This window comes from Aulostomus chinensis, chromosome 24 (assembly GCF_037954235.1).
Source record: "Aulostomus chinensis isolate RoL2024-O1b breed Wild chromosome 24, RoL_Achi_v1.0, whole genome shotgun sequence".
Taxonomy (NCBI): domain Eukaryota; kingdom Metazoa; phylum Chordata; class Actinopteri; order Syngnathiformes; family Aulostomidae; genus Aulostomus; species Aulostomus chinensis.
The window spans coordinates 4902639-4925783 of record NC_141343.1 but is presented as its reverse complement, the minus strand read 5'-3'; the positions used below and the strand labels follow the sequence as shown (position 1 = coordinate 4925783).

The 23145-nt window shown below is 49.2% G+C and overlaps 2 protein-coding genes across 5 annotated transcripts; both read right to left on the bottom strand.

Annotated features, from left to right (window-relative positions):
- Positions 1-253: 253 nt before the first annotated feature.
- LOC147238439 (RNA-binding protein 4.1-like) lies at positions 254-4598 on the bottom strand. Of its 3 annotated transcripts, XR_015111719.1 has the most exons (6): positions 4455-4598; positions 3597-4025; positions 2848-3475; positions 987-1053; positions 662-726; positions 254-574 (listed from the first exon to the last, which is right to left on the bottom strand). XR_015111719.1 is itself a non-coding variant. In XM_086196716.1 (4 exons), exons 2-3 carry the CDS (start codon positions 4003-4005, stop codon positions 2865-2867), a joined length of 1020 nt encoding a protein of 339 aa, XP_086052842.1. In that variant the 5' UTR covers positions 4006-4025; positions 4455-4598; the 3' UTR covers positions 2516-2561; positions 2848-2864. The 3 variants fall into 3 exon arrangements, 1 of the variants encoding a protein (XP_086052842.1); XR_015111718.1 differs by having other exon boundaries at positions 662-1053; XM_086196716.1 differs by lacking the exons at positions 254-574; positions 662-726; positions 987-1053 and adding an exon at positions 2516-2561.
- Positions 4599-7631: 3033 nt separating this feature from the next.
- fxr2 (FMR1 autosomal homolog 2) lies at positions 7632-22556 on the bottom strand. Of its 2 annotated transcripts, none has more exons than XM_086196714.1 (17): positions 21809-22556; positions 18799-18851; positions 17863-17956; positions 16292-16363; positions 14747-14895; positions 14429-14522; positions 13887-14003; positions 13472-13642; positions 13312-13390; positions 13009-13166; positions 12473-12559; positions 10495-10714; positions 10233-10412; positions 8893-9087; positions 8687-8794; positions 8520-8608; positions 7632-8437 (listed from the first exon to the last, which is right to left on the bottom strand). In XM_086196714.1, exons 1-17 carry the CDS (start codon positions 21857-21859, stop codon positions 8327-8329), a joined length of 2028 nt encoding a protein of 675 aa, XP_086052840.1. In that variant the 5' UTR covers positions 21860-22556; the 3' UTR covers positions 7632-8326. The 2 variants fall into 2 exon arrangements, with proteins under 2 accessions (XP_086052840.1, XP_086052841.1); XM_086196715.1 differs by having other exon boundaries at positions 13057-13166.
- Positions 22557-23145: the final 589 nt, after the last annotated feature.

Genomic DNA, 23145 nt, shown 5'->3' with positions numbered 1-23145 from the left:
TTATAAAGTACCTGCATGACTTGAGGTATTCCCGCCGCTGAAAGCACACGAAGCTACTGAACCTGCAGGGTGGCAACAAGTAGAACGTGGAGCAGGTTCTAACCGCCCCGCTGCTCTCTGTTCTACGGGATCTTAAATAGCGACTGATGTGGGTCCCATTTCTAAGAAAATTCTTGCTCCCCGAGTTCAAACATTTCTAGTGAGATCAAATTATAAAACCCATCAACATATCTGACCAACATCTCAGATCGAGCCTTAAAAAGTACGGTTTATTAACAAGTGCTACATTTACTGATGGATCACATGACCACCATATCATCGCTCAAGCTGTTGGGAGCGAAAGTTTTCAGGTTAACCGTCGGTACAGGACGCACCAGAATCCAGTGAACATTGAACTAGACATCAAATATCAGCACGTCAGCCAACGAGGATCCTGATCAGAGGCACAAGTGGGAGGAGCTTCCTCACGTTAGAAAGCATTTCATCAGTCATGTGACGTTTATGATCGAGTCCATTTTGTGGCCGTTGACGTGCCGTCGTCACTCCAGGCCACTGACCGACGAACCTCCACTTCCTGTTAACACAAGAAATACTTTTAAAAACACAAAATCCCATTTCTCCTTGAACGGCCATGCGAGGGCTCCAGGTCGCGCTGCTTTACCTGGGAGCGCCTGTGGTGTCCAGAGACGGACAGACACCCCGCCTGACCCAGCAGGGCACACCAGCCTGCAGACAAGAGACAGGGTTTGAGATCCCAGGTGACATGAGCACCCCGACAACCCCCCTAGCTAAGATCTCTACTGTTCATGACAAACAAGGAACAAGCACACCAGAGAACCTCTTGTGTTCTTTAAGTCCCTGAGAGAAGCACAGGTTTAAATGAACCCTCAATCTCAAGAGCATCAAGCCCAAGTCTGTGGTGCCGGTCCAAATCTTTCTAGTCTAGTCTGAAGCCAGTAGCAGGAGTCAGGAGTGATGGTACCCACCTGATCTTCAGACTGCTGGTCATCTTCTGAGGGTCACTTACCATGAGCTGCATAGAGTCTAACAAACCTACAAAGAGCACAAATACTAAGAACACCAAGACTGCATGCAGTTTATGGTACAAGTACAACGTTTACAGTTCAAACAGCAGTGGAGAGTGTGGCTAGCGTGAACTCAGCGACGCCACAGTTCGAGGCAGCTGAAGAGTAACTGGCGCAAGATGAGAGACAGCACAGCGCAAAGCCCAGTTCATCGTTCTAGGAAACCACCGGTGGGCTCGACACGAGGTAGGAGATGAGCGCCGCCGCCGCGCATGCTCCAGACGACTCCGCTGCAGATGGAAATGCAGCCCAGTTTGGGAGCAGCTACGTCAATGAATCAGGTTTAAAAGACGTTTAGATGGGTTTTTGTCGCGGTTCTTTTACCAGTTTCCCCAAGAGCCGTAACCACAGAACTGTCCTGGGCTCGACTTTGATCTCAGTTCAGGTGAATATTGACATCACAATCACACCTTTGAGGTCAGAGATTAAAGCCAGATCAAAGTCCAAATCCTGAGCCCGGGGCATTTCGTTAAAAATCAGACGCGCACTTCGTCAAGCGCTGCTTGACCGTTCGACTCGTTTCACAAGCGCGTGCACACCTTGATGGTTTTAGGCGCAGGGGTTCCATCGAGTCCCACGCTCCAGCTCGAGTCGCTGGCGTGAGCTGAGCGAACATCTCCTACCGCATGACCAGCCGCTAACAGGTGAGGCCTGGCGGTGACCGCGTGCTGAGTTAGACGCCAGAGTATCACTGAGGTTATCTAGTCTGCCGCTCAGTGGCTGTGTGACCGACAAGGAAGAACTCGACAGTTAGAACGTCATTTTTTTGGTTGTCATCCGTTTATTTAAAAAGCCTTCAAATTAAAAAGCCTTCAAATGAAATGCAACTTGTAAATAAAATCATACATAACGTTGCTATATTAACTATTTCGCAAGAAAAGTTAACACAAAGTGTAAAGACAACAAAACCAAACTGGAAATTTTGATTTGTCATGCTTACATGTGTCGGAAAGGATTCCTGTACAAACTTCCACACCACCATCATTGTGTCAAAGCACTCCTACACTGAAGGACTTCCTTTTGAACTTTTCGATGAGCATTTTTGATCAAGAAACCCCACGTCTGCACAAACCCTACAATAAGATCGCTGACAAAGAATCTGATATACCCTCATTGAACTGACTTCCCTCGTTATGAAACTACTACAGTTTAAGAGGCCATAATGAACTTAGAAAGACTGAAAAACAGTGGCTAGTTTTTGCGTCACACTGAGACTAAAGCACCTAAGCCTGCATCTAGTCTGCAAAACATCTGAAGGATTTAAACAGTAAAACAAGCAGAGGAACAAAAAAAGGCATAAACAGCTCAGAAGAATACGTGAATGCACATGGAATCGTATGTTTTTAAGAACGGGGGCTGTCCGCAATACAGTATCTTCCAGTAAGTCTCAGGCGAACGCAACGCAATCCGCCATAGACGAGGGGGATGTATAGCACCACGTGCATCAGCAGACGACGATCTTGTCATATTCTAAACCTGGAGAGAGAGAGCACACCACACATGTCAAGGAGCGCGTTTTACTCTGTATTCGCGCAAGCTTGATTTCTGATGCTAAGCAGCAATGTTTTAGGCTTCAGTGTTTAGTGGTTTTAGGCTGGACTAGATGTGCAGGGTGAGGAGGTCTGGCTGATGGTGAAGGGCTCAAACGGGACTCTACCACAACTGACTCACATCTCTAATATCGGAGGATTTATTTGAATTTTTAAAAACATTCGATTGTCTTCAATGTGATCATGAGATGATGAAACATGTCTGTTCTCACCTGTACGACTGGTTCGACTAATAGCTGGCTGCATAGCGAGGTGGTGGTGGCGGCGGCGGCGGCGGTGGGGGCGGGAGAGTTCTCTCTGGGAAAGAGGGAGGGCGGGGCGCCGCATACATCTGAGCCCTGGTCCCTGGAGAGATACGGGACCGCTCATAGGAGTATCCGTTACCAGCAGCCGGAGCAGGCGGGGGTGGCGCTCGTCTGATGGGGCTTCTGTCCCTGGACATGTAGGACACCGGAGGAGGGGGGAGCTGACGTCGGTCGTACGGGTCAGGGGCTCCCATTCGGAGACGCTCCCTCACTAGCGCTGAAGGTGGAGGGGGAGGAGGGATGGCAGAGCGCCTGTCGTCGTAGCCCGGGCCGCTGTAAGGACGCGCTCGGAACTTCTCATAGTAGTCCACGTAGCCATCCTGCTCCCCGTAGCCGCGGTCCGGATACATCGGCCGTCTCGGGGGAGGGGGGGGCGGAGGAGGATAGGCAGACATGTGACCTCTGTAGGGAGGCTCCGGCCGCTCTCCTGGGTATGGGGGGGGATAATAGCCTCCTCTGCCTGGAGGGGGAGGATATTCTTCCTCCCCTGCCCATCTGGGTCTGCTTTTTGATAGCTGAACATGTATGCGCTTTCCTGAGAGAGAAGGAGGGAGAGGGGGAGAAGGAGAGAGGGAGAGAGAGAGAGGGGGGGGGGGGCTAAATCATGAAAGTCAACATCCAATGCTTTGTGCCAGTGGCCCCTCAGGTATATCTACCTTGGAACTCGGTGTTGTCCAGCCCCTTGATGGCGTCCATGGCCTCGTCAGAGTTCGCCATGTGCACAAAGGCGAACTTCTTGACGATGGCGCACTCGGTGACGGTTCCGTACTCCTCGAACAGCTCCCGGAGCTCGTTGTCGAACCCCTTCTCCACGTTGGCCACATGGAGCTTGACGGGGCCCTGGTTGTTCCCCCGGCTGGGCTCCACATTGATGGGCCTGCCCTTCAGCTTGTACAGGTGGAGCTCGCGGATGGCTTTAGTGGCGGACTTGCGGTCCTCCATGTGAACGAACGCGTAGTTTTTGTACTTGGCGCATTCCGTCACGGTGCCGTACTGCGTGAATAGCGCCTCGATCTCATCCTTCTCTGCGTCCTGAGACAAGTTCCCAATGAATATCTTCACCATTGTTGCTCCAGTGTTCGGCCCTACGGGGGGTAAACACTGGGTGAGTGACGACCATGTGACGGGGGGGATGAGCCGGAGATCAAATGCTGAGTCTCCTACGTCATAGTCGGGAAATAGAAAGCGGGGTGACAGCGGGTCATCAGAGGAGGACGCGGATAACTAACCCGTGGGAGCTCATCTCTATACCGGCAAACTACTGAGCAAACGTCACTGTTAAAGAGAGAAAACAAACACGGAGACGTTTCTGTCTTTGCGCTTCCTGGCCGCGTAGCCGCGGCTGATGCTAGCATGCTAACGTGCTAACAAACAAGGTGTTCGCGCCGCGTTGCCTTCCTTAACTGAACCCGCTTGAGTTGTGTTTTAAGGCTGAATTCCGTTACATCCAAGCGGCTGTTCATTCAAAGTGTCAGTATCTGCATTATAAAAGATAAAACAATAACGATACTCACCGCTTCTGTTCGACGGGGCCGCGCGGCTACGGAGTCGAAACTGTGAAGGAACAATATGGTGGACACCGGCGATTGGTGCATAAATAGGAATGCTATTGGCGGACTGAACTGTCAATCAAAAAGCTTGACTCATGACTGGCTAATCGGGCTTTCTGTATTTTAAAAAGCCGTAACGTCATGTCCGCTCGCTCGTTCTTGCTGATCATTTTAGCGGTGGGTTTCAGTTTCTCAGCAACAAACGCTCGGGCCAACAGACAAAATAAAATAATCATTTGAGACTCTTCTACTGTCACTCTGTGCCCTGACTTATGTTGTGTTAGGGACGGAAAAGTCAACTTCCCCTTTCTTTAATTGATAACATGCCAAACATTCTCACGATACACCGATGGAAGTAGCTGTGGCTCATAGTGTCCGCAAGAGGGCGCCACCGGCCGAGAGAAGCAACCTTGCAGATACAGCGGCGTTTCTGAGGTCCAAGGACAAAATTCATACCACATTAAAACTTCTCCACATTCAGATCTTTTTTCTGAAGTGGGAAAAGTCCAGACATTCATTACCCTGGTAAAGCAGATTGAGGAAGAACTAGGATTATCTCAGTTTGTAGCTTTAGTTACGGATTGAGCATAAAATTGGACTCTTTGATTTCTAGTTTGTCAAGCAACCCCCCCCCCCCCCATTGTACAAGGTTTTTTTTCAGGTAAATGTGTAAATGTGGTCACCTGTGGCTCAACTGCCTGATGCCTTCGTCAGGTAGAGAAGCACCAGATGTTCCATCCCCATAGCAACCGCAGATGTGCTCTGCTGGTGCATTAAATACCTTCAGCTCCTCGTGTCAGAAATATATCAGAAATTGGCGAAGTGCTCTTTGGCAGGGCATCGCAGCAGCTGTGGTGAACATGTTGGTGTCGTCACTCTGTTCACCGCCTAAGTCAGGGTTGGTTTCAAACCTCTGAAAAAGGTAATTTGATGTTGAGTCACTGCAGATTATTACTCTAAATATCACTTGATCCTCTTCTGTGAATTTTTGGAAAAAATCTCGTGAGAATTGTTTAGTCTGATTCTGTCCCTTATTTTTTGATATTGGTAAAGATTATGGTGCCATTTTTTGAATGGGGATTTCTATCAGATTTTTTTTTTAAATTTTAGTTTAAATATATTGTGTAGGTGCAGTGCACCAGTATTTAACTGATAATTTACAGAAAATTGGACTTCAGCTGATCTTGTGGAGACGGTGGGAGGCAATGTTGACTACAGAGGTTTAACTAACTCCTTCCTTCACTTCTTTATTTTTCCAGTGTAAAGTTGAAACAATGAGACTCAAGTATTCGTTGTTTTTTTTACCCGTAAGCATTTTAAATGACTTTTACCTTCAAAAGAAATCAAAAGAAACATGTTTGTGTTTGATGATATTTTTTCTACATGCAAATCTGGGAATATATTGAAAATGATTTTATTAAAAAAAAAAATTATATATACCAAACAATGAAAAGTCCTTTATTGCCATCAGAACATGAGTGAGAAAACCAGAGACAAAATCTGACAGTGAGGAGTCGACTGTACAACCAGCACACACACACACGCACGCACGCACGCGCACACACACACACACACGCTGCAGCCTTTCAACAGCACATGAGGGATACAGATACATCAGGGAATACAGTACTCACACAATGAGGTATTAAGGTAAACACAACCATCCTCCACTCACACACATGCAACTGAACCGAGGTACAAATACTCAAGTGCTCTTTCATACTCTAAAAACACAACATACAGGTGCGCGGATGTTTAACAGCAGCTTCTGGGTCACCTCAGTTCAACCACACTCCCATTCATCTGTCTCTCAAAACCTTTGGTCATGTGGACGCTTGCTTGTCATGCACAATGTTGCCCTGGAAACAGAACTGAATACTTTGTGAGACTCAAACTTGTGAGCAAAGGAAATGGTCCCTCCCTCCCTCTCTCTTTTCAAGGTAGAGTTCCGAGTTAGTTGGACATTCAATGTGTTCATTAGCAGCAATTCTAGTGAATGAAACAATGGCTTTGTAAGTCAGATTAATACACTCTTTCTTCATGCACAGGACAGGCACCACCTACTGCTTGTTATCTAAATGCCATGCAAGTTAGAAAAATAGACTGCAAGCTCACAAGACAGAGAAATCAAAGTTCATCTCCAGAGAAGAGGTTGATTTCACTTCAATTTTTTATTTAATATTTTCTAAGATGTGGAAATAGCAACAAAAAAACTTGAGAGCGGTAACCAAGACAACAGTAACAACATGAGCAGAGAGCCACTGAGGTTTTCAAGTCCCCCTCCGATTCCATTTGCCAACCCAAAACTGCCAGGTACGAGACAGACACTGCGTAGTCGCTTCTGTTGCTCTCCTCTACTTCGTGCCACGCGGGCGACCACTCTGACTCGCAGCTGCGTGCTGGTGCATCGTCACACCTGTATGCCCCGTGGGTGTACCTGTAAGCGTGGCTCTATGTTTCATGTGGCTCTCATCTCATTTGAAGCTGTCCCAATCCCACAGTCCGCAGACTCCGGGCCCTCCCCCACTAGCAGCACATGTCCCAGGAAGGTGGTCGCCCTTGTGTGCATCCGGAACTGCGCGCTGCAGTGGTTTTTCAAGACACTAGTGTGGCTGGAAGCTAGCACCGCCGCCCCCTCCGACACAGAGAAACAGGCACGGTTTAGTTCTCTTGATGTCTAAATCTGTTGTTCAAGTCTGCAGTTTGTCTGGTCTCAGCCCGTCCTGATGACGAGGCTGAACGGGCGCCACCCTGGACCCTCTAGAGACCCAGAACAGGTGAGAGGAGGAGGGGGCACATCACCTCACATCCCTCTGGCCTGTTGATAAATAGAGATGCCTGACCATGTGACACGCCCGGGGCTATGTTACGTCTTGTTACTTCACCCCTCCTAGTTTAGTTTTGTGGTTGCCAAATATCTCAACTGTGCATACACAAACAAACACGAGCGTACGCACTAACACGCACGCGCCGACCCCCCGGCCCCGCCGTCCATTCTCCGCAGAATGAAGACAAGCGCCTCGAATTTCGTGTTTGGCACCGGACGTCTGTTTCCTCATGTTGGCCAGCCACTCCCTCTTTCACTCCATCGCCTCCTCTCCTTTCGCCCATCACTCCCTCACTGCTCGGTTCTCCTCTTGGATTCAAAATAAAACCGAACACTCTCTCCAGATCTTCCTCTCAGGAAACAAAAAAAACATCATTGAAAAACTCAAGTTTTTTTTTTTTGTTTGATTTTTTTTTTTTTCAAATTCAAGGCACAATGTCAATCAATAATCCAATCGTCTGTCTGCACTCGAAGGTTGCGAGCGTGAACACTGCGGCGCGTAACCTGCTGGACTGTCTGCCTGGACGTCACTCGCTACAGCTCACCTCTCTCTCGCCGGTACTTTAACACTGTTAAGAGACACGTCTGTTTTGGTTGAGAGAGCGACCGCCAAAGTCCAAACCAGTGATAAACAATGAACAAAACTAACATAAAAAACAAAAATAGACACAAATAACGGTTTCAAAAACAAACAAAAAAGTCTAGTCCTGTTTCAGTATTTCTTTAAAAATCAAGTCATATCCACCAGCTCTTTTTTGGCAAGCTAGTTGGTTTTTTTTAAATAAGCACTAAGTACTGATAGATAGGATAGCATACACCGTTAACGTGTGTTTTTAAGTAGATGCGTTTGTCGTTTTTTTGTACTTTTTCACTCTCATAGTATGAATTCAGGTATTTTGTCAGGTACTTTTCACTCATCAGTTTAAGGTTTAAGTTAATGCAAGCAGGGACAGAGTTTGCCATGGAGTCTTGCTCTAGACTTGGGTTTGCGAGGGATGTGGCCGTCTCATTACGAGACCCCGTTGACCAAGGTCAGAGTCTCGCTGGCGGGGGTCATGCCTTTGCTGGGAGAACGCTTGGTGGGCGTCCGCTCTTCCTTCTTGCTGCTGGTACCGTTCTCCTGCGGGTACAAAAGGTCGGAACAATGAAGTGATCAGATTCCAGTCCGACCCGGGGGTCACCCTGAGGGTTTGTGTGAGTACCTTGGGCTCTGGACCAGCGTGGTTCTCCTTCTGGGGGAGGTTCTGTCTGCTCTGGGACTCGGCACGGGATATGTAGTCAGCAACAGTCACTGCAAACATTCAAGGGGATTAGAACATCTGCTGGGGGCCCGCTGAGTACGCAGGCTGCGTCGACCTGTAGAACTCACCGCTGTCAGCCGGCTGTCGGTCACGGCTGGCCGAACCTCCTTCTGGGCGATTGCCACGGTTGCGACGGCGACGGCTTCGGTTGCGGCGCTGAGGCCGGGCTTCTTCATCTAAAGTTAAAAAGAGAAAATGTCTAAATCTCCACTCACACCACATGATACAGAACTTGAGTTCCAGAGGTCACGAGAGCGTAGGGGCAGGTTCTGACCCAGTCCGTTCTCACTGGGGGCCGCCTGGCTGTCCGACTCGCCGGCAGCGTCCATCACACTGGGCTCCTGGTCATTGCGACGGCGGCGGGAGCGTCTGCGGCGGTCTCCTGCCATGCCATCACTGATGTCACCGTCTGCCAGCTCTCCCTCCCCCTCCAGCAGAGAGTAAGGATTACTGTCTGGGTCCCTCAGCACTGGAGACACCACAGAGCAACAGAATCACAAGTAAACCTCAATATTTCTACACGACATGCAATGTGTGCATCCGCTCGAGGGAACGCCAGGACCACGCCAGGAGAGCGACTCAGCAGCACCTGACTACAGGTGCAGTTCCTCATCTCACAGAATTGTACCATCACAGCGAAGGCAGAGGGTCTTGAACCCGGGTCCAGGGGGGACCAAGAGACGGAGAGCCAGGCTGGCTGACCAGGCAGCCAAAGAGAAACTAACCCTTAGCGAGGGATTCACCTTCCCCAGCTGAGTTAAGTTTTAACTTCATGTATTTGATGCAAAAAAAAAAATCAAAACTGTTTACTCAACCACAAGTGAAGGCCTCGACACACTGGACATGACACTGAGGTCTACGTCCAAGTGCGTCAGTCCATCACTGAGGAGGACAGAACAGCTGGAGACGTCCTCTCAAGAGGGCAGAATAACTGCTTTGTCACACCACTGCAGGAGTTTTATTGGGTTTCAGCTCATTCGCATCTGTTGAGCCGCCTTGCTGCCAGGTACCTGCTTTCTTCTGACAGTTTCAGTTGTGCATGCTGTTAATTTTCAGCAAAAATGTGTTGTCCTGCACGAGAGCAGCAGTAAATGCAACGATAGCATTACCACAGCACGTCACCTTCAAAGGAGGCCAGAGGGAACCTCATTCGACCAGGAAACCGCACAACAAACAAGACTGACACAACTTTGGATTTGGTTTTTCTCAGCGTTCTGAACGTGAGAGTGGTACCACATTATCCAAGTCATACTTTGTTTTTTTTACTTTGCATTTTCCTGTTTGTCTGATCTCAAATGGAAGTGCTTGTGGGTTACTCCTCACACGGCTGGGTTCAGCAGACGTGGATTATATCTGGCAAGGACCTGCAGAGGTGGCAATCCCACGTTTTGGACAGATTTGCTCCTGCACATTTATGTGTAGCTGGCTCTTTCTGCATCCAGAGTCATGCAGAAGTCAGACACCTGGATGTGAGCCATTGGAGGGCAAAATAATGGTTTTGGCTGAAATATTTGGTTAACGTGCCGACGTGGCCAACTTTGTTCCCCAGACGTTGAATTTCCTTGAACCTCTCAGCAAGGCTCAGGTGGGTGATGTGTGGATGGACTGAACTACCTGAGCTGATTGAGTTGGAAGACTTGGACCCTGGCCCTCCACGTCCTCGCCCAGAGTTGGCACCTCGGCCCCGGCCACCGCGCCTGGATCCTCTCTCGTCTGCGCCGATGCCGCGGGGCCGCTGGTCTCGCTCGTTAACGTCCTCAGACTCAGAAGCGTTGGACATCTCAGAGTTGGTGCCTGGATCAAGCAGAGACGGCCGTCATGATGATCACCTTCGATTGTCTCAGTGACTTTCACCAATACCAGCCGTCGCTCCTACCGTATCCAGAGTACTGGCTGTTGGAGGCCCTGCGTCCTCGGCCACGGCCCCCGTAGGTGCGGGAGGTGTGGAGGGAGTTGCTGCTCTCATCTGTCAGGTAGCCTTTCTCTCGATCAACACCAGGGGCCCCCGTTCGACTCGGAGGGGCTCGGTAGCCCACCCCGATCTGGCGGAGCTGCTCGTCGATCTGGAGACGCTCCAGACGCAGCTGCTCCACTTCCTGCAGGACGCAGAGAGAAAAGACAGATAGGTCCATCACGTGCGTTTCTCGCCGTGCTCCTCATCTCCACGTATCAACCCCACCCACCCCCACCCACCCCTAAGAAACACATGAAAACACAAACCTGAGAAAAATCCTTTATCTAGAGTTCAACAACAGTAGCCAGGTTGCCAGCGCTGGAGCTCTCAGCCCAGCTGACACGATCAGCTTCAACGACAAACACAATGTGCATGCTACTCAAGTACAGCTAAGCTACTGGAGGTGGCAGTACAATGAGACTCCAGGACCTGGAGTGTCAGCAAGCAGAGTTTGATCCCGATTATCATTAAATCTGCCACACACCAACAGCACTACTCCTGTACTTTTACTCACAGCAATCAGTTTTTGTCGCAGACTTACTGTGACTGACTCCAATTGTTTCAACACAGATGTTTGTTCAGCCTGTAAAATACCACAAACACAGATGTGCTGTACTGATGAGGGACCAGGCCACGGTCATGTGGGCTGAGGGCTCGGACCACGCTGGCGCCGGCTACTGAGCCCACCACTCACCCATACGACCGATACTACATCCTCCCACGGACATCTTTACTACACTGCTGCTGGATTTGAAAGGAGGGAAAAGAGAAAACTACTGATTTACTTTGACTGACAAAGTACAAGTGTGAACACTGTAGCGTGTGAGGGTCGACGAGCACGAGGCGCTGATGTTCTCAGCCCCTCTGACTCACTAAAACTCCTACCGGACCTAAAGTTTTGTCCACCAAGGATGAGCTAATATTTCTTGTCCTTTATGACAGAAAATGAAGAGTCTGGGTTGTGAGAGTCTTTTGGGGTAGTGAGCATTTTTTTACAAGTTCCTTGACATCTTATAGTATAGAGCAGTTAAGTCCAGAGCATTGAATCATGATGAAAGTAATGGTTGGTTTGTACCTGGCCTACTGTTGTGATGTCACTCCCCCGCCCCCCGGCGAGCTCGAGCCGCCACCACCATTGTAAGGTACAAAAACAGTAAAACCACAGTCTTTATTTCTATGTTCCTCCTTGTGAATATCATTTTTGGGAGTTTCCCCTGAACACCACATGTTCTCACTAACAGGACGGACGGCTGGATTATATTTGGAGAGTTCCACGATCTCTAATGTATGAGCCACATGGGGGGGGGGGGGGGGGGGGGGCTGGTTCAGAGGGAGGGGTCTCACTTGACAGTGTGACAGCTGCCTCCACCAACGACAGCTGAACATCAAGAGACAGCAAAAGGGGGTGTGAGGGAAGTGTGTGTGTGTGTGTGTGTGTGTGTGTGTGTGTGTGTGTGTGTGGGGGGGGGGGGGTCTGTTATTTTTGGAAGCTGAGGGTCCAGATAGCTGTAATCTAAACTCCAGCATACCCTTCACCCCATCCCACAGAGAGAGGCTATATATAAAAGGACATGAGGTAGGGGCAAAATGAGGTGCACTCAGCAGCTTTCCTCATGTGGTCCTGGAGCGGAGGGGGACAGGTGACCAATATGAAATTACCCAGCGCACACACACGCACACACACATGCCCACAGGACCCCCCGAAGACACCCATCCCGACCCTCTGCCACATACAGGAGGCTGAGCTTCTACGAAGCACTCTTCCTCTAAAGGGTCCGCGTGGGTGGATCGCGCCGTTCCAGGATTAAGTAGCTGCGAGCTAAAAGACTTCCCTGTCATTCTGATGAGTGCAAAAGGGGGTTGCTGCCCCCGGACCAGAGACCATAGAAGATCTACAAACCTGGAGATAGGAGACGTGGTACTCCAACAGCGCCTGAGCATTGCTGATGTTCTCTTTAGTTCCCACAAACACGAAGGGAACCATGCCCTGATAGAACAGAAGGACAGAGAGAGATGCAGAGTGAAGCTGAGATTTGTAGGCAACATGAAAATCATCACTATCAACACACGGCCCCCCTGCTGGGGACGTGCCACCGACTCAGAGACTCTGATTATGAAAACACATTCCAGACAAATCATAGGTAAGCTTACAAATCACATCAAACCCCCCCAAGAAACGACGGTCAGCTGAACACCCCCACACACCCGCCCTCCCGACAGAACTGACATGTGCGGAGCAGTGGGCTGAGTACTGAAAGCAATGAAAACAGACGCACAAGTGACAAGACAAGAAACACGGCAGCAGAATGGAGGAGTGTCGAAGCAGACAGCACAGACACCTAGACCCTGCTGCACTTTACTAGTTTGGGAAGTGGGGTTAGGGTGGGGGTTGGGGGGTTGTAAGGGACGGGGAGACTAGCCGAACGGTCCATTCACCTCTTTGCTGCTGGCAGTGTCGTCCCTGCCTGCCCCCTGCCTGCCTACCTCCTCGCGGGGAAGCTTTTTGTCGTTGTCTCCCTCAATCCTGACGCGAACCACGCCCGACTTGTCCACGATCTCCTGGATGACTTTGCCGTTTTTGCCGATGACTTTGCCTGTGTGAGATAGAATGAAGAAACAAGGACGGTGACAGAAAGCCGCAATGCTAAGGAAATAACAAGGAGGGAGTTATGGTGCTGAAGTGGGACGTCGTCACAGAAAAAAATGAGCCCCCTCAGACATGCCATGTTGCTCACTCACCTACGAGGTTCCTGGGTACCTGAAAGTAGTCTTCTTTAAACTCAAGATACTCTCTAGCCTGCTTCACTGCCTCGGGGGTCTGCAATGGAACACAACCATCAGATCTAGCTGCATCACCACCACGTTAGCATCCATGCCTGGGAGCTCCGAGGCAGCGCACCTCTCCGTAGATCCTGAACGTACAACTCTCCTCTTCCAGTTCGATAGCTGTGACACCCGGAACCTTCCGAGCCTGCTGGATGTTGGCACCGTGAGAGCCGATGGCCAGGCCCATCAGGTCCTCTCTGACCCGGACCTCCTCCTGATACGCTGATGCTAACTGCTTACTTGTCTGGGAGGGAAAATATAAATGAGCGAATGACTGAACAAAACCCAAGCAAATGGCTCGTGTGCTTCTAGGTTGTGTTTGTGGGTGTGCGTGTGTTTGTGTGTGTGCGTGTGTTTGTGGGTGCGTGTGTTTGTATGTGTGCATATGTTTGTGTGGGTGTGTTTGTGGGTGCGCGTGTGTTTGTGGGTGCGTGTGTTTGTGTGTGTGCATATGTTTGTGTGGGTGTGTTTGTGTGCGTGTCCGTCACCTCCAAATGTTTGGTGGCTTCTTCGTTGCGGGACATTAGCATAAGCTTGGTGCGAATGCTGCGGAAGTGCATGTCGCTAAGAAGAGTAGCACGCTTGACTGTGGTTTCATTTGTAGACTGTGAAAATAGAGGAATACACAAGGAATTCACTCCAATTATTCTTCACTTTCAGCTTCAAGTACATGGATGGAGACACTCAGACATCAACCCATGAAGACAATCATCTGAATGAGCTGCTGCCACATAAACAGCATGTTCCTGAGAGGTCATCCTGAGAGTAAACGATCATCTGATTAAGAAATGTGGCGTATTCTGATTTTAGTGCCATTTTAAGTTCTTTGGACTTTCTCTGTAGCATGTTGAGAAGAATAGGAATTAAAAATGTGACAACAATGTTGAGCAAACACCAAAATCAAAATGGCGTCTTTCGTTTGAACAGAACAATGAGCACCGATCTGAACATCAGCAACAGGTTTGTAACTGGGAGCAATCACAAGATTCCTGAGGCGGAACCGCTGGAATTAGCATTCAAGAGTACTGACCAGCACGATGAGCTCGTGTGTTTGGGCACTGTAGAAGATGCAGTTGGCGCCGATAGCTTTCCTGAAGTCTTTGTGAATGTTGTCATTTGCACAGCTGTTGATAAGAAAACAATCCACAGGAGAGACGGGTTTATTATTTATTTGGCAGCAGCGCTCCGATGAGTCCCCGCTGCTCACTGCGATGGTGAGACTCAACATTATTAATCACAGAAACCTATTAAGACAAGCATTCACTCAAGCAAGCGTCCCGTGGTTCCGGCTGCTGGTCATTCACACTCATCCATGTTTGGTGTGGCGTGGTGCTGGAAAGACACTCACATGTCTCTCAGGTCCTCTGGGACCGGGATGGGGACTTTGTGGAAGGAGTTTCGAGAAGATGGACTGTTGGGGTTGAGGGGCCTTATGCGCTCCGCTGTGACAATTTCGTTGTACGTGGCGTCGCACGCCGCATATTCAATCACATAGAACTGAAACCAAAAACACAGACACATGTTTTTAGGCAAAAAGCAGCAGCTTCTAGTCACTCAGTGTTCAAATCAGTGGTATCGTTCTTCCAATCATGATTCTTTTAACTCTAAATTCTTTACTTACTGTTAACAGTCAAATCGGTTTCTTCCTCTTCAGCGAAACATAGAATATGACTGAGAAATGAGTGTGTGTGTGTGTGTGTGTGTGTGTGTGTGTGTGGGGCAGTGTGAGAGAGGAGCAGTGAGAGGAACGCGACACAGTCTATGCTCAAAAGGACAGAATTAAAGCCATCAGTCAGTGCGAGACATTCCTGCAGGCTCTTATCAGGCTGCTCCAAATAACAGCACTACACCACACGTCACCGCCACCAGCAGCGGCGGCACCTCCACCCCCTCCACATCCCACTGACCCACTGCTCAACCTGCAGCCAACAGCGCTGACTAGGAGACATCTTGAAAAATGTCTCAAAATTAGAGAACCCGCCGTGGTGTGTTAATCCATTTTAACACAACAAGAGAGTGTGAAGGACTATGGGGGCGGGGGGGGGGGGGGTGTTAATGGGATTTACATGATTGATGCCATTCTCAATCTGTGAGCTCATTACCCAGCAGTAGTCGCTGTACTACCTGTGTTCACTCTGCACACAGGATACTGCAATATCACAGTTCACCAACAATTACTGGCAATATAACAAAATGCTGAGGCCACATGAAAGATAATTCTTCAGCCTCTATAATCGATTATTCAATATTCAGACACGGGGGGAACAAGGCTGACTGGACCTGGTCACTCTAGGACTGGAGCTCGGCGCTCACCAGACGCCTGCTGGATAAAAAAATAGAAAAATGACATGACGTTGGTTTTAGATTTCAGCTCTTTGACATTTTCACACAATCAGGAGTTTCATAGCATGAAAATGTACAGCTGTTTAGACGAATGTGGTTTAGCCTCATTTGCTCCCACACGTCGGCCTCTTCCACTCAAACAAACAAACTGCAACTCCTCGGGTACTGAAGTTTGGTCCTGAGTGACGAGGCGTGTTTCAGAAGTCAGGGCCACAGAATATCATCCAGCCTCCTTTCCCACTACATCCATGAAATTCGAGCACCGGGATTATCTACTGAGTTTTCTTACCGTGCGTCTGAAGGTGAAGCAAATTAGACCAGATTAAGTGGTTTTTGGCCGTAACGACAACAAATAGCAAACGTTGCTCTTTGAATTCTAGGGTTAGGGTTAGGGTTAGGGTTAGGGTTCTAGACTAGAGCCAAAATGTTTACGGCCGAGACAGAACACGCTGGGCATCGGATGCCTGGTCCTTTTCTCTACTCTGTGCCAACATTTCTTCACTTTTCTCACTTCAAGGATAAAGTTCCTGGCTTTCCAAGATTCATTTACCTCTCCCTTCATCATTCGGACCCGAGCCAGCCACCAGCCACACGGCTCCTGTTCGTTGGCCCTGGAGTAAACCTGAGAGGGGACACAGAGACGGCTGAGTCAGAGACAGCGCATCAGTACTGGTGCATCTAGTAGCGATCCGGCGTACTTGTAGGTGAGTGTGTAGGGAAAGCTTCGTAGAAGAACAGTGGTCATGTTTTTAACTGGACGGTTAGCGGCACTTAGGAGTCCACTTTACCAAATAAAAAAACAAGAAAATTAGAGATATGAGGGCAAAACCTGGTGAATACAGAGAGACAACATGAGACGTGGCAAAAACACAGACTACTTGTATGATGACAATTTATACAAGTAGAAATACTGCGCCCCTTCACAATCCTCAGTGAAATACTCCTCCCTAAGCACCAAATATATACATATATATATAATAATAATATACAAATAAAGACTTGTGTAGAAGTCATGTGTCAGAAGATTGAGTGGTTAACAAATTAATACATGAAAAGGCATAAAGAAGTTTGATTATAGCCGTTTTAACCCTTCAGGAGCCAGACTGATGAGCTGCGTTTGTCCAACGAGGGCTGGGAAGCAGAAACCCACGCCAGCACATCTATAAAAGAGAACTTTGGTTCTGCTCATCGGTTGCAAAACAACAATTCCCCTTTATTGTTGTGCTCATGGTCTCCGGCGCTCCCTACACGCCACTGCCCCTGGACCCCTTCAGTGGAGGGGGACTGGAGCGGCACTGACCAGCGCTAGCCAGTGGCTGGCGTGGCTGCCATCGCCACGGTGCCTCTGCATGTTCCTCAGGACATGTGCTTTGCTGCTGACTGCCAGTGTTTGCAATCCGCCTCGACTTCATGTGTTAACGGCAGTAACTTCAGTAGTCGTGTGATAGTGACGCTCCGGTTCAGGGGTGCTGCTGCTCGCTACAACGTGGCTGGTTAGGTGAGAGCAGGACTGAGAAGTTACAGTCTCAAGACTTTCTGTTCAGTCAGGAAGGTTGTTTTTTTTTTTAACTAGTAACTGAATTATTAATGATTCAAACTCACAGGTGAACTTCCTCTTTGGGTGACATTCCTTCCCTTGTTTTGGGCCTTTTTCCCATGAAGAGAATTCTGTTTGCTGCTAACTGTGCTGGTCAGTCTGGTTGCTGATGCTACTCCGATATGAAAACTGGGGTAATAACAGGCTACACATCTGCAGGGAATGGAACTACGTGAGCAGATTCCCATCAGTGCAACAATGTGTCCATTTATTGACATACGAAAACCATCAGGATTCAAGCCAGCACGCCTGGGTAATTTCACTACAGCGTAAAAACACTGACAACTGCGAACAGTCACATGTGATGAGCTCATGAGCTGTAAGTCGCTTGTACATTTTTAGCATGTATTGCTTTGTTCCCCTGGTATATTTTCTGAAGCATGACAAGTCTTGCTTCAAGAGGAGGAGCCCTTTTACATTTGCTTGTTTTGATGATTCTCATGAGCTCAGGACGAGGTGTTTACTTGCTCCGACAGGAGGTTACTAAAACCTGAGTCATGGAGCTCCAAGATGGCAGGCCTTACCTCCACTTCCTCTCCTTCACCAATTTCCTTGTGGTAGTCGACTGGAGGAGGCAATCGCACATCGCTGAAGGGCAACTGTCTCTCTGGCTGCCAGCTTTAGCAAGACAAAACACACTTCAGAGTCAACAAAAATGTAATCGAGTGACATAATTCAAGCAGTCCAGCTCTGTTACTCAGGGGCACATTACCAGATCTGAGCAGAGACGTTCAAGTCAGTGAGGAAGTTTCATGACTGGATCGGGACAGTGACTGACAACTGTAGATGACTCATTAGATGCCGTAAAGTTCGGAGAATGACTTTCAAACGTGAATTATTACGTTGGGGTTTGCTGTAAGTTGTGTGTGCGTTCAGTACTGAGAACCACCTGAGCCCCTCTCATGGACCTGATTACTCTGATTTTATAGCTACGGGGGAGTTTTATTCACTTTCTAATACAGCCAGCTCTTCTGACGCCACCGTGGTCTCAGGGAGAGTGGAAGGAGAGGGGTGGAGGGGATCTAGGAACCATCCCAAAAACAGCACAGGACACCATCCTGCCACCCCTCCCTCACTGCATACCTTGGGTGGGTGACTATTTTTAGGGGCACCCTGCTCTACACTCTGAGCCAAGTAGATAAAAAGGGTCTAAGGGGACATGTGGGTCGGGTGGAGGAGGACAGTAGGTGCGGGAGGTGGGGCTAGGCGTATGGCAAACCATGCTATCAGAACAGCAGGGAGGGGGCGAGAGGTAAAAAAAAAAAAAAAACAGTTAGAGACAAGTATGGACAGCTGCATTCCAAGCACAGGTGCTGAAGAGGAGAATTCTGGATGCCTGGATGAAGCGCCGGCCAGCACCAGTTTTAGGAACTCTCAGTAACTGCAGTTCAAGCTCAGTTTGCCCATGTAAGGAGTCGTTAGCATTCAGTCGCAGGAAAACCAGAGAAATTCAGACTTACTTGTTTTCAAATACAATTGTAAGTGAGTCGTCGTGGACATCTTTGATGTAACCCTGGAAAGGAAGCAGAGAGAAAGTAGCTCATTCCCATGAAGGCAGAGACGGCAATGTGTGTGTGTGTGTGTGTGTGTGTGTGTGTGTGTGATTCTGCATGTAAACAACACAGACAGCTGGCTTGGAAGCCACGATCGACCAACGCTGGGACTGAAAAAGAGCATCTCCTGCTTTCTGGAAGCCAAGACATCACACCGCTGACACAATTCTCTGGCTGCGAATTCTGTGCTAGATAAAGTGAGGAGGAACACTGACTCCCCCTGACAACACAGAAATCTCTTGCTTATTCACACACACACACACACACACACACACACACACACACACACACACACTTAAAATGCAGGCGCTGTCTCTTTCAGTGAAACTTGTGTAGTTTTACAAGCGGCATGTTCATGGGGGGCACATGTGGAGGGAGCGTGTCGTCACTCGGCCCCGTCGGTGAAACCAGATTACGCGATGGCCTGGAGATACCAAGATATGTTGCCGAACTCTTATGATCACCCACAAATTTATCATGACATGTCATACACTGACCAACACCCCTCCAGCTGAGCAATGACAAGACAGGAGGAAAGGTGGTGGGTGTGGCCTGTCTGACTGACACTACCATATTAGGGACAGAGCACCCGGCCAGCCTCTCTATTTGCAAGCATGTGTGAGGGTTGAAGTGGCGTGTGATTCACCTGCTGGAAGGTACAGCTGTAACACCGGGGGAAGGGGCTCCGCTTACAGCCCAGGCGGAGGAACGCGTGCTAGGTCTGCACGCGTCAGGTGGCATTTTAACACGATTGCTCGAGGGATGCATGAAAATACCAGCACGCCATCGGTGTGGACAGATACTGAGTCAATATATGAGTCCAGTTAGGATCAAGTCATCTTTGCTCATCAACAGTTAATTTAGGGAAAAAAAAAAAAAAAACACTCCCCCCCCCACGCACAATTTTTGACTGTGTTCATCCGTGTGCAAAATCTAATAAACTTGATTTCATTCCAGTCCCGCTCCTCCCTCCTTATCACAGCTGCTTGCCATCTGAATAATCTAAAAATAATTTGACCTAAAATATAATTGATATGAGATAGAAAGGGTTTACATCATGCGACAAAAGAGTGAATTTAGGAGAGTGTGATCAACACAAAAATATGGCTTTAATGGAGGACACTGACGGGGGGAATATCAGCTGTCGGTCAGATCGGCTGTTCGGTATTGACACATCTAATATGGCGCCCACTTGTTAGAGGGCTCGAATTGACGGTTAGCATTTATTTCTGACAACTGTCACACAGGACAGCAGGTCGGCTTCTGGGGGAGACGGCAAGTAAGACGACAGGTCTCACTTGGAAAGTGCTCATCGCCAGTTTCCAGAGGTCATGTCAGGTGACAGCTGCATGTTATGTCAGGGTGAGTTCTGCTCCCACCAAGTACTACCGGGTCAAAGGGCAGGAAAGCCCCCTTGACATGACTGGCGGAAGAGCGGGGGGCATCGGTGGTGTCGTAATGACACGGCTTCATCCTCTGGCAGGACCATGTGGTGACCAGGACCTTTCAGGCCAGATAAGGCAGGACTGCAACTGTCCAACACTCCAACATCAAGTCGGAAGGGTTCTCAATCCAAACAAACTCTTTGATGGTTTACACATAAACTAGCGTTTGACATGCATTTAAACTTTCATCAGCTCGTCTGTTTTGTGCTCGCCGCTGCAGGAGGCTCAGACGACAAACAGGACAATGTGCCATTTTCCTGGCAGGCGCTTTATTCCCCTCACACGTCCCTGAAAATGAGCCAGATTCTGAGTTTAGTAATAAGAACTAAAAGGTAAATGAGGCGCATCCAAACAGCTAAGCTGTTTTACTCCACGTCTACCGCACCGGGCAGTAAAGCACTTGCCCCGTTGTCTCCCATCGAGGTCAACATATCTACTGAGAAAGGACACGAGGAATATCTCTAGTACACCGAGGCATCCATCTCAACCTCAAAATGAGAGCTGGGAGATAATGGGCGTAACAGGGATGAGTGGAAATTGCTCATTCATGCCAGAACCAAACTGTCACCCTGTAAAACAGAACGACAGGTGAGGCGAGTAAGGGGAGTAAATATAGGCTGGCCACTGAACCGCCATGTGGACTGAGAGGGGAGTGGGTTGGATGGCCGGACCACAAAAGGCCGACAAGAGAGGGCGAGCATGTGGAGGAATTCATGTTTTAGAAAGAAGTGAATGAAGGAAAACAACAAGCACAAGAGCCAGAGGGAGAAGTCCATCACTAAGAGGCACAGCCACACATTCAGAACCTGAGATGCTCCGTCTTTCCTCTGCTAATCAGAACATAGACATGCACCGCTGGATGAATTCAAAATGAAGTCACTGAGTTTCTATTTGTATCAGATGTTTCAAAACAAGACGTGACACAGCAGCCAAAAAAAAGGGCTAAAAGTCACGTGGTTAGGTTCATTTTCCCCAGAACGTGAGAGAGAATTGAAACAGAAACCGAGTTTTTGTCTCTTTCAATTCAGTGAGCTGGAGGCTGCGGGTTCATTGCTACACGGACATGTAGGTCAATGGTACTCATACCAGGTTCAAAAAAGCACAGCAGCCGTGTGACGAGTAGCTCACTTCGGCAGAACCCTCATGCTGAGAGGAATAGTTGGGTGCAGCATCGCAGTTATCCGACCATGTCGCTCCAGGTTCGGCCAGGTTGACAGGTGCTACCCGGACCAAACATGGGCTACACATGATGATGACAAGTGTACCTAGCTAAGGAGCTAGCTGGTGCTAGCTACCCACCCCACAATAGCCAGACCTAGTGGAACGCCAAACCATCCCGTGAGCCCGAGCTAACACCGGGGGAGCGCCGGTAAGCTAGGACTAGCCTCGGAGAAGCGCAACCACACAGTTTTTTTTCACGAAACAAAACTTTTAACAGACACAACTGGTTACCACGACTGTGGCCAGGTTACCTTGTAGAAGGCCCCATTCGAGCCGCGAACTTCCACGGCCAGCCCGTCCATACTCGTCGGTAGATCCCCACGGCTGTGCTTGTCCGTAGTAGCCGTTACGACTCCCTGCGAGTCCGGTAACGATACCACCCCCAGCTTCGCCGGGCCTTCGCCGCTATCCGGCCGCTTGTGGATTTCCAGTGTTTCGGGTGGAGGGGAGGGGGGCAGAGGTGAAGGGGTTGGGGAGATGGGTGTGATGGTGTCAACTAAAGCAACGCAGGCGCTGTCTCCAGGAGCAGCCGGGGGAAGCTCCGTTGTCGTCTTAGTCAGGGGGATTTGGTGCCCGCGAGCTGGAAGCACCGCCACGAGCAACGGTGAGGTCTCGACTCGCGCGAGGAGGAGAAGGAGGAGGAGGAGGAGGAGAAGCTAGCTACTGATGCTACGGCAGGAGGATGCTAGCTGATGGATAATTAGCTGGGAGGCTAGCTATCAACACCTTGATCCCGTCAGTATCCAGGGATGCTAGCTGGCTAGCATCTGATAGCCTCTCTGCGTTTGTTGGTGGTGAGTGTGGCGCAGTCGTCGCGCTGAATAATGTCACAGGAGCCGCCGCCGGGGGGGTCGTTCCTTCGGGCTGCTGCACAATTTCCAGCGGAGTTTCTTTCTAAAAGGCGTCAGAGGTGCACTACCGCCCGGCGACTCCGTACTCCAACTACTAGTCCCCACCAACACACGAGTGAATCGGAGAGGGGCTGAATGACCTCAAACATCCCACCCCTCCGCGGCCAGGACCCGCCCAAAAACAAAAGCTGGCTTATGATTGGTCTAAAACCTCGCAATCAACGCCGGCGTCCACCCATTGGTGGGGAAAATAAGGGCTGGTCCATGAGCGCGGCCAATAGAATCTATAGAGTCGCATCCTAACACAATCCATTGGTTTTATGTCTTGTCAGTCACACAGAGGCTCGAACTGAGTGGCTCTCACAGGTAATTTTGCCCACTCATTGATGAGTGAGGACTACCAGCCATTGTGTAAACACTACTGGAGTGAAATTACTATGTAACATTAATGGAACCGTCCAGCTATAAAAACAGGGAAACAAAACTATTAGTACTCTGACTCCGATATCACTTTGTTGCTTATTATCACATTTTGTCATCGTGTCTCCAGGGCGACGTGAAGTAAGGTTACAAAACACCAGGAATGCAGCAGCAAGAAGACCAGATATGGGCTGATGGGTTGATGTGAGGAAACAGCTGTGAGGGGAGCTCGCCAGGGGCCAGGAGGGCACCAACACTCACATCAGACCTGCTCTGTCGAATGATTTACACCTGACGAGCCCTAACAATCCCATTAA

Coding starts and splice junctions, on each gene's coding strand:
- LOC147238439 (XM_086196716.1), bottom strand. CDS start 4,005: ATGGTGAAGATATTCATTGGGAACTTGTCTCAGGACGCAGAGAAGGAT. Junction 3,476..3,596: donor GGACAACACCGAGTTCCAAG/GTAGATATACCT, acceptor CTTCTCTCTCAG/GAAAGCGCATACATGTTCAG.
- fxr2 (XM_086196714.1), bottom strand. CDS start 21,859: ATGGACGGGCTGGCCGTGGAAGTTCGCGGCTCGAATGGGGCCTTCTAC. Junction 16,364..17,862: donor GTGAAGGAGAGGAAGTGGAG/GTAAGGCCTGCC, acceptor GTCCCCTCTCAG/GTTTACTCCAGGGCCAACGA. Junction 13,391..13,471: donor CGTTCAGGATCTACGGAGAG/GTGCGCTGCCTC, acceptor GTTCCATTGCAG/ACCCCCGAGGCAGTGAAGCA.